Source organism: Microcaecilia unicolor, chromosome 6 (genome assembly GCF_901765095.1).
Source record: "Microcaecilia unicolor chromosome 6, aMicUni1.1, whole genome shotgun sequence".
NCBI classification, from domain to species: domain Eukaryota; kingdom Metazoa; phylum Chordata; class Amphibia; order Gymnophiona; family Siphonopidae; genus Microcaecilia; species Microcaecilia unicolor.
In genome coordinates, this window is record NC_044036.1 from 200,592,882 (window position 1) to 200,610,723 (window position 17,842).

General features: G+C 42.8%; 1 protein-coding gene across 1 annotated transcript in view; it reads left to right on the plus strand.

Annotated features, from left to right (window-relative positions):
• RGS13 (regulator of G protein signaling 13) overlaps window positions 1–10,743 on the plus strand; it is a 75,093-nt gene extending 64,350 nt beyond the window's left edge. The window contains exon 5 of the mRNA XM_030206911.1: window positions 10,055–10,743. Coding sequence (XP_030062771.1) covers window positions 10,055–10,267 — 213 coding nt within the window. The 3' untranslated portion in view covers window positions 10,268–10,743. The remainder of the gene's footprint in view (window positions 1–10,054) is intronic.
• The last annotated feature ends 7,099 nt before the right edge of the window (window positions 10,744–17,842 follow it).

Here is a 17,842-nt window from a genome sequence, read left to right on the forward strand (position 1 = left end):
TTGAACACCCCCTCCCCCCCAAAAAAAAGTTCTGATCCACTTTCTTTTTTCACTCCCATCATCCCGGAACATCAACATACACCTGCCCCCAGATTCTTCGGTTAACCTGCCCAATCCCTTGTGGTCTAGCAGAGAATGGGCAAGATCAATGCCCACTCACTCCTGCTCATTGTGGCTGCGCCTTCAAAATGGCTGTCATGACATCTAGTGGCAGTCTTGCAGTACTTTTGCATTTAAAAAGGAGGAAGGAAGACCAAACAGCTGGCATGGTTTAAAAAATGAGATGAAGGAAGTTATTTGAACTAAAAGAAAATCCTTCAGAAAATGGAAGAAGGATCTGACTGAAAATAATAAGAAACAGCATAAGGAATGGCAAGTCAAATGCAAAGCACTGATAAGAGGGGCAAAGAGGGACTTTGGAAAAGATTACGTTGGAGGCAAAAACACATAGTAAAATCTTTTTTAGGTATATTAAAAGCAAGAAACCGGCAAAAGAATAAGTTGGACCGCTACATGACCAAGGGGTAAAAAGGGGCACTCAGGCAAGACAAAGCCATAGTAGAGAGATTGATTCTTTGCTTTGGTCTTCACTGAGAAAGATATGGGAGAGATATCAGTGCCAGAAAAGAAACTGAATGAAATCTCTATAAACCTGGAAGATGTAATGGGGTAATTTGAGAAATTGAAGAGTAGCAAATCGCGTGGACTAGATGATATTCATCACAGAGTACTGTTAGAATTGGAAAAAAAGAACTTACAGAGCTACTGTTAGTAATATGTAATTTATTTTTAAAATCAAGCATGGTACCGGAAGATTTTAAAAAAGGTTTTAGAGGTGATCCGGGAAATTATAGACCGGTAAGCCTGACATCTGTGGCAGGTAAAGTGGTAGAGACTACTATAAGGAACAAAATTAGAGCATATTCAAAAGCATGGATTAATGAGACGTGGAGGGGAATAATCGAACGTTGCCGGCAAAATAGGTCACCAGCGATCTATTTTGGCGGCGACGCAATAGCTGGCCGGAACTGTATTATCAAAAAAGATGGCCGGCCATCTTTTCTTTCGATAATACGGTTTGGCCCGGCCAAATGCCAGAGTTCGTCGGGTTTGAGATCACCGGTTTTGTTTTTCAGCGATAATGGAAAAAAATGCCGGCCATCTCAAACCCGGCGAAATCCAAGGCATTTGGTCATGGGAGGAGCCAGCATTTGTAGTGCACTGGTCCCCCTGACATGCCAGGACACCAACCGGGCACCCTAGGGGGCACTTCTAAAAATTTTTAAAAAATACACAAATAGCTCCCAGGTGCATAGCTTCCTTCCCTTGGGTACTGAGCCTCCCAAATCCCTCACAAACCCACTCCCCACAACTGTACACCACTACCATAGCCCTTAGGGAAGAAGGGGGCACCTAGACATGGGTACAGTGGGTTTTGAGGGGGTTTTGGAGGGCTCCTATTTACCACCACAAGTGTAACAGGCAGGGGGGAATGGGCCTGGGTCCACCTGCCTGAAGTGCATTGCTCTCACTAAAACTGCTCCAGGGACCTGCATACTGCTGTCAGGGAGCTGGGTATGACATTTGAGGCTGGCAAAAAAAGGTGTTTATTTTTATTTTTTTTAGTTTGGGAGGGGGTTGGTGACCACTGGGGGAGTATGGGGCAGTCATTCCCCATGTCCTCCGATGGTCATCTGGTGAGTTGGGGCACCCTTTTGAGGCTTGGTTATGAAAAAAAAAAGGTCCAAGTAAACCCGGCAAAATACTGATGAATGCCGCTTTTTTTCCATAATCCGCGAAAGCCGGCCATCTGGTAGCCATGCCCATTCCCGCCCATGTCCTGCCTTTGCTACACCGCCAACACGCCCCCTTGAACGTTCGCCAGCACGGCAACGGGAAAGCGGCGATGCTGTCAAAAAAGCAGCTTTTGATTATATGGATTTCACCGCTTTTGAGAGATCGCCGGCCATCTCCCGATTTATGTCGGAAGATGCCCAGCGATCACTTTCGAAAATAAGCCTGATAGCCAACATGGATTTAGTGAAGGGAAATCTTTCCTCACCAATCTATTACATTTCTTTGGAAGGGGTGAACAAACATGTGGATAAAGTTGAGACGGTCGATATTGTGTATCTGGATTTTCAAAATGCATTTGGCAAAGTACCTCATGAAAGACTCAAGAGGAAATTGGAGAGTCATGGGATAGGAGGTAGTGAACTATTGTGGATTAAAATGGGTTAAAAGATAGAAAACTGAGTAGGGTTAAATGGTCAGTATTCTCAATGGAGAAGGGTAGATAGTGGAGTTCCCCAGGGGTCTGTGCTGGGGCCGCTGCTTTTTAATATATTTATAAATGATCTAAAGATGGGAGTAACTAGTGAGGTAATTAAATTTGCTGATGGCACAAAGTTATTCAAAGGTGTTAAACCGTAAGAAGATTGTGAAAAATTGAAATAGGACCTTATGAGACTGGGACACTGGCCATCCAAACGGCAGATGACGTTTAATGTGAGCAAGCGCAAAGTAATGCATGTGGCAAAGAGAATCCCGAACTATAGCAATGTAATGCAAGGTTCCACATAAGGAGTCACTGACCAGGAAAGGGATCTAAGTGTCATCGTTGATGATATGTTGAAACCCTCTACTCATTGTGCGGCGGTGTCTAAGAAATGTTAGGTATTATTAGGGAAGGAATGGAAAACAATAATTAGGACATTATAATACATTTGTATTGGTCAATGTTGTGACCGCACCTCGAATATTGTGTACAGTTCTGGTCACCGCATCTCAAAAAAGATGTAGTGGAATTAGAAAAGGTACAGAGAAGGGCGATGAAAATGATAAAGGGGTTGGGACGACTTCCCTATGAGGAAAGTCTAAAGTGGCTAGGGCTCTTCAGCTTAGAGAAAAGACAGCTGAGGAGAGATATGATGGAGGTCTATAAAATAATGAGTAGAATGGAACAGGCAGACGTGAATCGATTGTTTACTGTTTACAAAAATACTAGGACTAGGGGGCACACAATGAAGCTACAAAGTAGTAAATTTAAAATGAATCGGAGATAATATTTCTTCACTCAACGTGTAATTAAACTGTGGAATTCATTGCCAGAGATTGTAGTAAAAGCAATTAGCTTATCAGGGTTTAAAAAAGGTTTGGATAGTTTCCTAAATGAAAAGTCCTTAAACCATTATTAAAATTGACTTGGGGAAAATCTACTGCTTATTTCTAGGATAAGCAACATAAAATGTATTGTGCTGTTTTGGGATCTTGCCAGGTACTTGTTACCTGGATTGGCCACTGTTGGAAACAGGATGCTGGGCTTGATGGACCTTCAGTCTTTCCCAGTATGGCAATACATATGTACTTATGTAAAGTTTTATATCTATGTTGATGATGTGTAGCTACTCAAACCCATTGAACCAGATATGCCCAAAGTTTTGAGTAAATTTCCCTTAAATTAAACAGAGATTTTATAGGTTCCTAACATAAATAGACAGGTACCTAACATCAAAATTCCATTTGGAAGCGACGAACTCCCCCTGAAATCACATATCAGGAATCCTGAAATACTGCTGGACTCATCCCTTACTTTGATCCCACAGATTCAGGCAACATTTAAAAGCTGCTTCTATCACCTCCGGCAGCTACAAAATGTCTCTCCATATACAGAGATGAGTCTAATCCATGCTGTGATAATGTAACGGCTAGATTACTATAATGCCCCATATTCTGGTCAGACCACAAAGAATTTCTACCAACTCCAATTAATTCAGAATGCTTCACATGACTGACAGATGGCTGTATGTGGTGTGACCACTTCTTGCCATTCCTGGAGAAATCTGTACTATTTCCCTATACCTTACAGGTCCAAATTTAAACTCTACCTCTGATTTTAAAGGCCTTCAAACAATACATAAAGAATATGTTAGCCCTCTAAACATATTTTAGGCTTCTAAAGTCATCTCAAGGAGTATTCAAACTGTACGTTCAGCAAAGGAAATCATGAGATATGATACCCACCAATAAACCTCATGAGACGTAACTCGTTCATATACTCATTCTCACGGATGCTATGCCTAACACGACTACCTGTTTTATAGGAATCAGGTGAAAACCTGGCTTTTTTCTTAGCCTTTAATGGCTGTGGCTACTAACTTTTCACTCGTTCCATATCTAGGCCAGTTTCTCGCACACTCTATAACTCAGACAGTTCCACTAGATATCTTGTTCAAGAATCGATATAATGTAACTTAACCTAACCACTCACATATGTATCCCAGTGTTGTTGTCTTGCTCATCTTATCTATCTATCCAGCTTATAATTGAAAAAGAAAAACGCCTATATTGCGACCCAAATCGGGAGATAGACGTTTATCTCACAAAAACGAATAAAGCGGTATAATCGAAAGCCGAATTTGGACGTTTTCAACTGCACTCCGTCGTGGATGCGGACAAAGTTGATGGGGGCATGTCGAAGGCGTGGTGAAGGCGGAACTGGGGCGTGGTTATCGGGCGATCAGAGATGGGCGCCTTTCGCCGATAATGGAAGAAAAATATGCGTTTTTAGCGAGAATTTAGGGCACTTTTCCTGGACCCTGTTTTTCCACGAATAAGGCCCCAAAAAGTGCCCTAAATGACCAGATGACCACTGGAGGGAATCGGGGATGACCTCCCCTGACTCCCCCAGTGGTCACAAACCCCCTCTCCCACCACAAAATATGCTGTTTCACAACTTTTTATTTTCACCCTCAAATGTCATACCCACCTCCCTGGCAGCAGTATGCAGGTCACTGGAGCAGTTATTAGGGGGTGCAGTGGACTTCAGGCAGGTGGACCCAGGCCCATCCCCCCCCCCCCACCTGTTACACTTGTGCTGGTAAATGGGAGCCCTCCAAACCGCCCCCCAAACCCACTGTACCCACATGTAGGTGCCCCCATTTACCCCTTAGGGCTATAGTAATGGTGTAGACTTGTGGGCGGTGGGTTTTGAGGGGGATTTGGGGGGCTCAACACCCAAGGGAAGGGTGCTATGCACCTGGGAGCTCTTTTACCTTTTTTTTTGTTTTTGTAAAAGTGCCCCCTAGGGTGCCCGGTTGGTGTCCTGGCATGTGAGGGGGACCAGTGCACTACGACACCTGGCCCCTCCCACGAACAAATGCCTTGGATTTATTCATTTTTGAGCTGGGCGCTTTCATTTTCCATTATCACTGAAAAACAAAAACGCCCAGCTCACAAATTGTCGAATAAAACATGGACGTTTATTTTTTTCGAAAATACGGTTCGGTCCGCCCCTTCACGGACTCGTTCTCGGAGATAAACGCCCATGGAGATAGACGTTTTTGTTCAATTATTCCCCTCCACATATCCCAACTGCACTTGTCCCCTTTGCTGGATTCTGCTGACATTGTGAGCATAATATTTATGTTGCATAAATGATGTAATATGGTTGCCTATTAAGTTGTTTCTTTTGTATTCTGCTGACATTGTGAGCATCATATTTGTGTTATATAAATATTCTATCATGCTGTTTACTATGATGCTTTTTTATATTATGCCTATCACATATCACATAAAATTTTATGGGCCCTTTTTAATAAGGCGCAGTAACGTTTTTAGCATGTGCTAATGCTAGAGACACCCATATATTTTTATGGATGTCTCTAGCGTTAGCGCACACTAATTTTTAGCACGCACTAAAAATGCTTGTATATCTTAATAAACAGGGCCCTAATTGTTACTGATGATCCATTGTGTGTTACATCAAGATTCTTCTTTCTATTTGAAACATGTGGTTTAAAAGTATGTGCCATCATGACAGTTGTGGTCGCCGGTGGCTTGTGATTTGGTAGAGCCTACTTTGAATCAAGTGTGTTTAGATGCAACAAGGAAAGGGACTTTCTCGATTACTGGACCAACTGAATGGAATAAACTGCTTTATGGTCTGAAAAATGAAACTCATTTATTGACTTTAAAGCGTCATCTGAAGGTTGCCTACCACATCCCTACTGGGTATAGGTAATAGCTGCCTGGGAAGTTTGGACTGTATTGGAACATGACTGCTATTCTTTTTTGTTATCACTGAAGACTGCTGTCTGGGTATGCTGTTCACTAATTTTATTTATTTTTGTTACATTTGTACCCCGCGCTTTCCCACTCATGGCAGGCTCAATGCGGCAGGCAATGGAGGGTTGTGACTTGCCCAGAATCACAAGGAGCTGCCTGTGCCGGGAATCAAACTCAGTTCCTCAGTTCCCCAGGACCAAAGTCCACCACCCTAACCACTAGGCCACTAAGTTGTTATTTATGTAATCATTATATATGCTGGTTTTGTTTGCTGCCCTGGAAAATAGGGACATAAATAATAACATTTAATTCAAAATCTATATTTCTGTTGCATGAATGCTCTATTGTTCTGTTTTATTGTGTACATTACTGATACTGTACATATTATTGCAGTTTCTCCTCTACCTCCACTCTCTATCTCAGTTGACAACACCCTCATCGGCCCCATCTCATCTGCCCGCAACCTCGGTGTCATATTCGACTCCTCCCTCTCCTTCTCTACGCAAATCCAGCAGATAGCCAAGACCTGTCGCTTCTTCCTCTATAACATTAGCAAAATCCGCCCTTTCCTCTCTGAGCACACCACCCGAACTCTCATCCACTCTCTTGTTACCTCTCGCCTTGACTACTGCAACCTACTCCTCACTGGTCTCCCACTTAGCCACCTATCCCCCCTTCAGTCCGTTCAGAACTCTGCTGCTCGTCTTATCTTCCACCTGAACCGATACACTCACATCACCCCTCTCCTCAAGTCACTTCATTGACTTCCGATCAGGTACCGCATTCAATTCAAGCTTCTGCTACTAACCTACAAATGTACTCGATCTGCAGCCCCTCCTTACCTCTCAACCCTCATCTCCCCTTATGTTCCTACCCGTAACCTCCGCTCTCAAGACAAATCCCTCCTTTCAGTACCCTTCTCCACCACCGCCAACTCTGGACTCCGCCCTTTCTGCCTCGCCTCACCCCACGCGTGGAACAAACTCCCCGAGCCCATACGTCAGGCCCCCTCCCTCCCCATCTTCAAATCTCTGCTTAAAGCCCACCTCTTCAATGTCGCCTTCGGCACCTAACCTCTACACCTCTACCCAGGAAATCTAGACTGCCCAACTTGACATTTCGTTCTTTAGATTGTAAGCTCATTTGAGCAGGGACCGTCCTTCTTTGTTTATTTTGTACAGCGCTGCATAACCCTAGTAGTGCTCTAGAAATGTTAAGTAGTAGTAGTTTCTACTGTAGGATTTAATTTTCCTGTCTCCCATATTGTTCCAACTGTGCCTTTTGCTGACATTTGGACATTTTACTATTATGCGGTTAATACAATGCAAGCTATACTTGTATATTGCCTTAGGTAAATCTCTTCATAAAGGTGGTTAATAAATCCTATTAAATAAATAAATTACAAGAGAAGGAAGGACATTTAAACAAATTGACAAAAATAGAAAGGATCAAGTTTCTGAATTGATTTGACAGCATTGAAATGGAGCACTATTGATGCTACTATAATCATGAAAAGATAGCAATGGAGATGTACAATAGATTAAAAGCCTCCTTAGACTGGAATGCCCATGCTCCCGACAGCTATATTGCCAGTAGGGGATAAAAACATCATAATCTGAGGGCTTCTGGAGGAGATTAAAAGATGGGTACCTATCACTGCCTTCTGAAACTGAATATGCCAAAGACAGGGGGCTTCTTTTAAAAAGCAGCACTACTGATTAGCAGTGTTCTGACTACAAAGAAGCCCATTCAATTTCCATGGGCTTCTTTGTCTCATCCTTCCTGTCTCATCAGCTCGTAACCTTGGGGTCATCTTCGACTCCTCCCTCTCCTTCTCTGCACATATTCAACAGACTGCTAAAACCTGTCGTTTCTTTCTCTATAATATCAGCAAAATTCGCCCTTTCCTTTCTGAGCACACTACCAGAACCCTCATCCACACTCTTATCACCTCTCGCTTAGACTATTGCAACTTGCTTCTCACAGGTCTCCCACTAACCATCTCTCTCTTCTTCAATCTGTTCAAAATTCTGCTGCACGACTAATATTCCGCCAGTGTTGTTATGCTCATATTAGCCCTCTCCTCAAGTCACTTCACTGGCTTCCTATCCGTTTCCGCATACAGTTCAAACTCCTCTTATTGACCTATAAGTGCATTCACTATGCAGCTCCTCAGTACCTCTCCACTCTCATCTCTCCGTACATTCCTCCCCGGGAACTCCGTTCACTGGGTAAATCTCTCTTATCTGCACCCTTCTCCTCCACTGCTAACTCCAGACTCTGTTCCTTTTATCTTGCTGCACCATATGCCTGGAATAGACTTCCTGAGATGGTACGTCAAGCTCCATCTCTGACCGTTTTCAAATCTAAGCTAAAAGCCCACCTTTTTGATGCTACTTTTAACTCCTAACCCTTGTTCACTTGTTCAGAACCCTTATTTTATCATCCTCAATTTAACATTCCCTTATCTCTTGTTTGTCCTGTTTGTCTGTCCTAATTAGATTGTAAGCTCTGTCGAGCAGGGACTGTCTCTTCATGTTCAAGTGTACAGCGCTGCATAGTACGTCTAGCGCTTTAGAAATGATAAGTAGTATTAGTCTTTGTATTCAGCGTGCGTTAATCAGTAGCACTGCCTTGTAAAAGGAGCCCTGAGATTTTTATCTTCCTCCATAAATCCACCTCTCCTCTTCCTCCATTCTAAATTTCTGTAGATAGCACTCTCATCCTCTCTGTCTCATCAGCTTGTAAACTAGTGGTCATCTTTGACTCCTCTCTCTCTCTTTGCACATATCCAACAGACTGCTAAAACCAGTTGTTTATTTCTCTATAACATCACCAAAAATGTTCCCTTCCTTTCTAAGCACACTACCAAAACACTTATCCACACTCCTATCATCTCACACTTAGATTACTGCAACTTGCTTCTCACAGATCTCCCACTAAACCATCTCTATCTCCTACAATCTGTTCAAATTTCTGCTACATGACTTATATTCCATCAGTGTCACTACACTCATATCAGCCCTTTCCTGAAGTCACTTCATCGGCTCCCTATCCATTTCTGCATACAGTTCAAACTCCTCTTGTTGACTTACAAGTACATTCCTTCTATAGCTCCTCGGTATCTCTCCACCCTTATCTCTCTCTACACTCCTCCATGGGAACTTATTCCATGGATAAGTCTGTTATCTGTACCCTTCTCCTCTGCTGCTAACTCCAGACTCCGTTCTTTTTATGTTGTTGCACTGTATGCCTGGAAGAGGCTTCCTGAGTCAGTATGTCAAACTGTGTCTCTGGTTGTATCAGGTGAATCTCTTCATAAAAGCAGTTAATAAATCCAAATCAATTAATCTAGGCTAAAATCCCACCTTTTGAGGCTGCTTTTAACTCCTATTCACTTTGTTCAGAGCCCATGTCTATTTTAATCATTCTTACAATAAGTAGCTCTCTAATCCCTTATTCGTCCTGTTTGTCTTGAAGAGATTGTAATCTCTGCCAATCAGGACCTGTTTCATATGTGTTTAGTGTATAGCACTGCATGTATGTCTAGTAGCATCATAAAAGAGAATCAATATTTCAAGGCAGGTCTGAAATCAGAGCACAAAGAGTTCCTGGGTCTTTTATGGTGGCTTTTCTTGCACACTCCAATATCTTTTTCTTTTGGCCATCTGTCTTCCACAAATAACAAAAATTATTTTTCAGATTTGTTCTGATACTTGCCCTTGTATGTTCAAAACGAACATAAGTGAATCTCTCTATCTGGATCAGCTTTCCTTCCCACATGTCTTTCAACCCTAAACTTACAGGAAGATTCACCAGTTCTATTGTTTTTCCAAAAGTATTTGTCATATGTTGTTTTGTACTATTTTTATGCACTTTCATTAGATTATTGTAAGGCTTTCAGAGAACAGTATCATATTGATGTATAAAATACATTACTGATCCTTCAGCAATCCTCTCTCTTCATCTGTTTGCTTTTTGTTTTCAGATTAACATAGACAGTCCTATAAGGGAAGCTATTGTTAAGAATCTTCAAGCCCCAACAGAGGACTGTTTTGCAGAAGCTCAACAAATAGTATACAGGCACATGGAGAGGGATTCATATCCCAGATTTCTGGAATCAAACATTTACCAAAATCTAAAAAATAAATTTCAGACTGAACAACTTCTTGGAAACATTCAAACAGAATGCCATGGATAAACTGAAAGAAAACCATTTGGAAACTACTATCTTTGACAAAAATATTTCAATTTTTTCAGCTCAAGAGGTAACTTGCAATTGTTGAAGTTGCCAATTTTCTGTTTACATTTTCACTTGGGAAAAAGGCTAATCTATCATGAACTACTATGTTAATATTACTGGAAGCATAAGATGATGACCTGGAGACATGTTGGAACATGGCTTCCCAAAACTATTATGGTGACTCAACAGCAACTTGGATTTCAAAATATACACAATGAATATGCATGCTGGGTTTCCAATATAATCAGGTTTATCTTATTAATATTCATCTGGGATAGCCTGAAAACCAGAATAACAATGTATTTCACCAGGCCAAGCTTGTGTAGGTCTACCTTGTAAGAAATCAAATTTTGATTGAGCTCCCAGATGTATTGTGGTAAGGTAGCATAAGAACATAAGAATAACCATACTCAGTCAGACCAATGGTTCATCTAGCCCAGTATCCTGTTTCCATTATTCACCCTTCTCCATTGAGAAAAATGGTCATTTAACCCTAACCTCTCTTTTCTGTCCAATAACCAGTTCCTAATCCACAGAAGGACATTGCATCTATCCCATGCCTTTTTAAATTTCTTTTGAGTCTCTCATAAGGAACTTTGTCAAAAGTCTTCTAGATACACTACATCAACCTGGCTCACCTTTACCCACATGTTTATTTGCACCTTCAAAGAAATGAAGCAAATTGGTAAGGCAAGATTTTCCTTGGCTAACCCAAGCTGACTATGTCCCATTAAACCATGCTTGTCTATGTATTCCATACTTTTATTCTTTAGATAAAAAATTGGCTTTACATTGGCCACCCTCCAATCATCAGGTAATATAAATTATTTTACAGATCAGTAACAACAAAGCAGCAATTTCATATTTCAGTTCTTTCAGTACCCTGGAGTGTATGCCATCCGATCCAGATGAGTCATCACTCTTTAACTTAGGTTCAGTAAGTCTTCCAGATTCACCTAGATTTCTTTCAGTTCTTCCACATTTTCACCCTTGAAGACATAAGTACATAAGTACCTAAGTAATGCCACACTGGGAAAAGACCAAGGGTCCATTGAGCCCAGCATCCTGTCCACGACAGCGGCCAATCCAGGCCAAGGGCACCTGGCAAGCTTCCCAAATGTACAAACATTCTGTAGTCTGTTATTTAGATGGACATGGGGGAAGCCACTGCTTGCTATGGGATTGGTAGCATGGAATGGTGCTGCTAATTGGGTTTCTGCAAAGTAATTGTGACCTGGATTGGAAGCAGGATACTGGGCTAGATGGACCATTGATCTGACCCAGTATGGCTATTCTTATGTTCTTATCTCTTACATTTTCTTCCCTAAAGGCCAAAGCAAAAACTTCATTCAACCTCTCTACTATGGTCTTGTTCTCCCTGAGTATTCCTTTTGCTCCTTCTTGATCTTACGGTCCCAAAGATTCCATCACAGACTTTCTGCTTCTGAAGTACCTGAAAAAGGTGTTACTATGAGTTTTTGTCTCCACGGTATTTCTGCATATTCTCTTTTAGCCTTATTTATCAATGCTTTGCATCTAGCTTGACACTGCTTATTTTGCTTCATATTTTCTTTATTTGGATACTTTTCCAATTATTTGAAGGATGCTCTTTTGGCTATAATAGCCTCTCCATGATGGCTGTTATTTGCTCTTCTTTCCACCTTTATTAATGCATGCAATACATCTGGTCTAGGCTTTCATTGTAGTATTTTTAAACAACATCCATGCCAGATTTAAAGTCCTAACCTTTGTGGCCGACCCTTTCAGCTTCTTTTTAACCATTTTCCTCATTTTGTCATAGTCACCCTTTCGAAATTAAATGATGCTACAGTAAGGTTTTTTAGTGACTTCACTCCAGATATCAGCTCCAATTTGATCATGTTATGATCACTGTTTCCCAGTGGATCCAACACCATTACCTTTTGTACTATGCCCTGCACTCCACCAAGAACTAGATCTAAAATAGCTCCCCCCCCCCTCCCTCTTATTAATTCTTGGACCAGTTGCTCCAAGAAGCAGTCATTTATTACATCTAAGAATTTTATGTCCCTAGCACTTCTTGATGTAGCATTTATCCAGAAAACACTGGGGTAATTGAAATCACCCACTGTTATAAATGTTGCTCAATTTGCCAGCTTTGCTAGTTTCTGTAAACATTTGTTCATTTGTCTGTTTGTTCTGGTGGACAGTAGTACAGCCCTACCTGTATACTCTTTTTCCCTTCACACATGGAATTTCTGTCCACAAGTGTTCCACACTGCTATCTGTTTCATGTAGAATATTTATTTTGTTTGACTCAATTCCCTCTTTAATATATAGCACAACCCCCATCCAATTTGATCCAGTCTTTCATTGCAATATAATTTGTACCCTGATAACACTGTGCCCCATTGATTGTCTTCTTTCTACCAGATGCCTATTATATCTACCTCTTCATTCATTGCTGTATACTCCAACTTTCCCATCTTATTCTTCAGGCTTCTAGCATTTGTATATAGACACTTCAAATGGTGGTTCCCCCCCCCCCCCCCCCCCCTAGCATCTACAAGCTGCTTTGACATTGATGGGGATAATTTGCATCCTAAACTGTATTATCCTATTAAATACTCCTGACTTTATTTCACCATTATTCCCTGAAAATCTTGTTTCAGAAGCACCCTTCGAGGATATTCCACACTGAACCAGGTGCTCCTGGGTGGCTGTTGGCTCACCGCCCCCCCCCCCCCATTTTAGTTTAAAAGCTGCTCAATCACCTTTTTAATATTACTGCCAGCAGCCTGATTCCATCCTGATTAAGGCGGAGCCCATCCTTTCGGAACAGGCTCCCCCTTCCCTAGAATGTTGTCCACTTTCTAACAAATCTAAATCCTTTATCTTTGCACCATCGTCTCAACCACACTTTGAGACTGCGGAGCTCTGCTTGCCTCTTGGGTCCTGAGTGTGGAACAGGGAGCATTTCTGAAAATGCTACCCTGGAGGATCTAGATTTTAGTTTTCTACCTACGACCTTCAAATTAGGCTTCTAGAACCTACCTCCCATATTTTCCTATGTCATTGGTAGACACATGTACCAAGACAGCAGGTTGCTCCCAAGCACAACCTAAAATCTTATCTAAGTGATGTATAATGTCTGCCACCTTCGCTCCAGGCAGGCAAGTGACCAGGCGATCCTCACGCTCACCATCCACCAGCTATCTACATGCCTAATGATCGATTCACCAACTTCAACAGCTCTCCTAACCATTTCCTCATGAGAAGTAGCTCAGGGGTCCTTTTACAAAGGCACACTAGCATTTTTAACATGCACTAAATGCTAGAGATACCCATATATTCTTATGGGTATCTCTAGGGTTTAGCATACGCTAATCATTAGCACTCACTAAAAACACTAACGTGCTTTTATAGAAGACACCTTCAGTGTGAAAGGATGTTGAATACCCTGTTGGGCAGGTCCTAGCTACATGATTATTTCCTACTTCACCAGGGTGATGCTCTCCTTCTAGGAGACCTCCCTCCTTCAAAGTAGCACATGGGCTGCCAGACTAGACATGGGACTTTTCTTCTATGTACCTCTCTGTCTCCTTCAGCTTCTCCAAGTCTGCTATTCTATCCTCAAGAGAATAGACTTGTTCTCTGAGAGCTAGGAGCTCTTTGCATCAAGCACACACATATAATCTCTCTCCAACTGAGAGAAAAACCATACATATGACACGTGGTAAAAGACTGGATAGCATCCCTCTTGCTGCTAGACTGCTGTCTGCATCTTAATATTATTGTGTTGTTTAAACTTTTTTAGGTACTAGGGATAGTAGATTAATATAAAGAACCTTAAGAGTGATTTATTTAGTGTTTGCTTTTCAGAAAGTAATTAAATGTAATTAAAACTGTAATGAAAACATCCCTCTTGTTATCCTAATTAGAATAATTGACTATATGTTAAGACTATAAATGAAGAGGTGGGCGAGATTTGGGGAGAGTGAGTGGAAATGAAGACTAACCTAGGCCCTGGTGTGCCTTCTAGATGTTATCTGTTAATGCTGTAGGTTGTGGCAAAAAGTTCAAGTTTTAAAAACTGTGAGACCATTGTCAGACGCCGAACTGGATTCAACGAATCAGCACTGCAGCGTTACTTCCTTGAAGCACATGGCCACGGAGAAAGACGAAATATGGAGATTGCGGGTCGGACCTCGGCTGGCGGGGGTTGGGGCCCCCCGCCAGCAAAAGTAAGCAACGGGGGAGGGTTGACGGCGGGGAGGGGGTGGAGAGAGGGGGTGGAGAGAGGCGGCGGCGGCGGCGGGGGGGGGGGGGGGAGGGAGGCAAAAATGTGCCCCCCCTCTCTGGCTCTGGCCCCCCCTACCGCCGAATTCCAGATACGCCCCTGCTACTGAGTGGTAACTCAGATATTCTCTTAATAATTGCATCTTTATTCTGCATATCGTGAAATAGAACTGGTGCACATCTTAGGAGAGTTTCTTTAATAAATTCTCCCTCACTGAGTGCTTTTCCATGCTGAGCTATGGAGTGAGCAATGCTCAAACTTGCAGATGTTAAATTTGTAGAACCTTTTACAAATTTAAGGATGGACTTAGATTGGCTCTTATAAAAGTGTAGCTGCCTGGAAATGTATTCCTTCCTTTCATCCTCAATTTTTTTCAAGAGCTGGGAATGATTAGTTTCAAAATGTCTATTTATATTCCACGTTCTGCTTACTACCGTTTCAGTACATAGAACGCAAAATGATCTGCCATTTTTTTCTATAATGCCATACATCTCGGTCCATGTCTCTTGAAAGGGTCGGCTACTGCTACTACCACTTCCTTTACTTAACCTTGGTTTTTTATTTTTTGGGTTCTCCATCAGGGGGGCAGAGACAGAAGATAGAATTATAGATAGCCTGTTAGCCCTGCAGGCAATTAGGGGTTAACTAGCCTAACTGACCACCTTATGTAAATTAAGATGGCTGCCGCTATTTCTAATGGCGGGAAACGGCACCCAAAGCACATGCCCTCGCCTCTCCCAGCCTCCCCCTCACCTATCTCAGTAATGATGGTCAATTACAAATCCACGACACCCCAGAACAGTAGATTGGATGATGGTTGCTGGTAATGGTGATCACAGGGCCCTCAGAGATGCGTCCCTCACGGCATTCCGCTGCTCTCTGCTCCGCCGGCCGGAAGTGAGGTCAAAGATCCCCTAACGGCCGTGCAGGAGCCGGGGCAGAGGGAGCAGCAGGGAGGGAGCCAATAGGAGCGCACACGGCACCCCCCCAGCGGGTAAACATGCACCGGGGGGGGGGTGATTTTGCCGGGGGGGGGGAGGTCGCGCTGCACCGGGGGGGGGGGGGGGGCGCATCGGCGATCCGCCCCGGGTGTCAGCAAGGAACTCCGCTGCTTCTCTGTATGCGGCCACATGCGGCCGCGTGTCACCGAAAATGGCCATCAGGGGTATAGGCTGTACATACAGCCGAGCAACATGTCAGTGAGTCACATCGCTAAAAAGCAGCTCACCTGAACAGCTCTACACATCATGAAATATCCTCTAGAATCAACCCTCCAACCATATTTTTATATAAAGTGAATGCTTAAACCCTAGTGATAAAAGATCAAATATCAATCTATAACATATTTGAGTTCTCCCTGAGTATACTGTGTTCCCAATGTTCACCTGGAGAAAAAAGCAAGATATCACTATGAAATAATAGAGCTTAATCTTGACTATTAACAAGACCTAATTTAACTCCAAAATAGACACTGGAATGAAAGAACCAGGGGTGTAGCTAGGTGGGGCCACAGGGGGATGGGCCCCCACAGATTTAGCCCTAGCCCCTTCTACTTTCAACCTCCCCCCCCCCCCCCCCCCACTGCCGCTGACCAACACCCGGCAGCCTTAGTCTTCTTCAGCGCCAGTCTCCAGCACGTTTGCTGATCTATGCTGTGAGTCCTGATTGATGTCCTGCACGCGTATCCTGCATGTGGACGTCAGGTGAGGGTTGGGGACCCCCGCCAGCAAAGGTACCTGGCGGCGGAGGAGGAGGGTCGTTGGCAGCGGGGGAGGGTTGGTGGTGGGGGGGGGGTGGCAGCTGGGGGAGGTGGGCTAAAATGTGCCCCCCTACCTTGGGCTCTGGACCCCCCTCCCACCAAGGTCTGGCTATGCCCCTGGAAAGAACCCCACAGGAGCCAACTTATCTGAGCTGCTGTATTCACTGCTTGTTCACTGAGGGGTTCAGCACTTACTACAGAGATTTCTGTTTCAAAACAAAGCTCTTCTTCAGGGATGCCAGTGTACGTCTGTGTCAATCCTCCATTTTGTAAGTTCTCTGCAAGCATCCTGTTTCAACTCATTGTTTTTCACTAGTATATTTAGGGATTGACTCCACTATTAGTTTCCATTTTTTTGTCTCTCCATTGGGGATTTTTTGATAGTGTTTATTGATGATGTTATAAAGCATAAGTCAACAGCATTTCTATGTAGTTCAGACAGTGCTTCTGTACTCTGAATTGTAAAATCTAATACTTTTGTACATTACGTTTCTTTCTCATAAGCTTTGTTTTTATTATCAAATAAATATCAGAGAGAAAAATGGCTACCAAAATCCTGGAAGTCTCTTTATTTACTTATAAATTTGAATTTGTATTGAATCATTTATATACCATTTTGGCCCTCATGAATATTATTTTAATTCACCCAGGTCAAATAAGCATTTAGACTGCAGAGTATGCAGAGGGGGCGGGGGGGGGGGGGGGGGGAGTGGGTATAATGCCTCCTCACCCTTCCGAACTATGCCATGACCAAAGGGTATCACTGGGGTACACATTTTCAGCTGATGGCAACATTATTCCCAGATATTCAAAGCTGGGCCATGACTAGCCAACAACATTGAATATCCAGGTGTATGCAGCCAACTATCTCTTATGCAGTTAAGTGCAATATTCAGCACTGAATTGCCTAAGTGACACCACATAAAGATAAGACTGTATTTTATGCAGTCTGATTTGGTTGCTTAACTTAAGGGCCCTTTTACTAAGGCGCATAGGCACATATGTGTGTCCAACTTGCATCAATTTGGAACTACTGCCCGGCTACCGCATGTCCCGGGCAGTAATTCCATTTTTATGCTTGTCTAATACATGCGGCAGAAAATATTCTTTATTTTCTACCGCGTGACGCTCACTGGTCGGTAATCGGCAGTGTGCATGCACTGATGATTACCACTCGGTTAATGCATGAACCCTTACCACTAAGTCGATGGGTGGTGGTAAGGTCTCAGGCCCAAAATGAACGCATGCCAATTTTTATTTTGTCGCATATCCATTTTTGGCCCCCCAAAAAGGCCTTTTTTGTAGGTTGTATATATATGGCCGCCCTTGCTCTCAGTAAAATACAGGTCAATGGCTCAGGCTAAAGAGCTAGGCCTCTGCAAGCAAATGGCTCATAATAAGAGCTGGGCTTCTCTTAAAAATCCAAAGTCATCTCTGATACAAAATACATTTTTCTGCAGCATCCCTTTTGTGTATAGTTGGAACCTGGGACCTA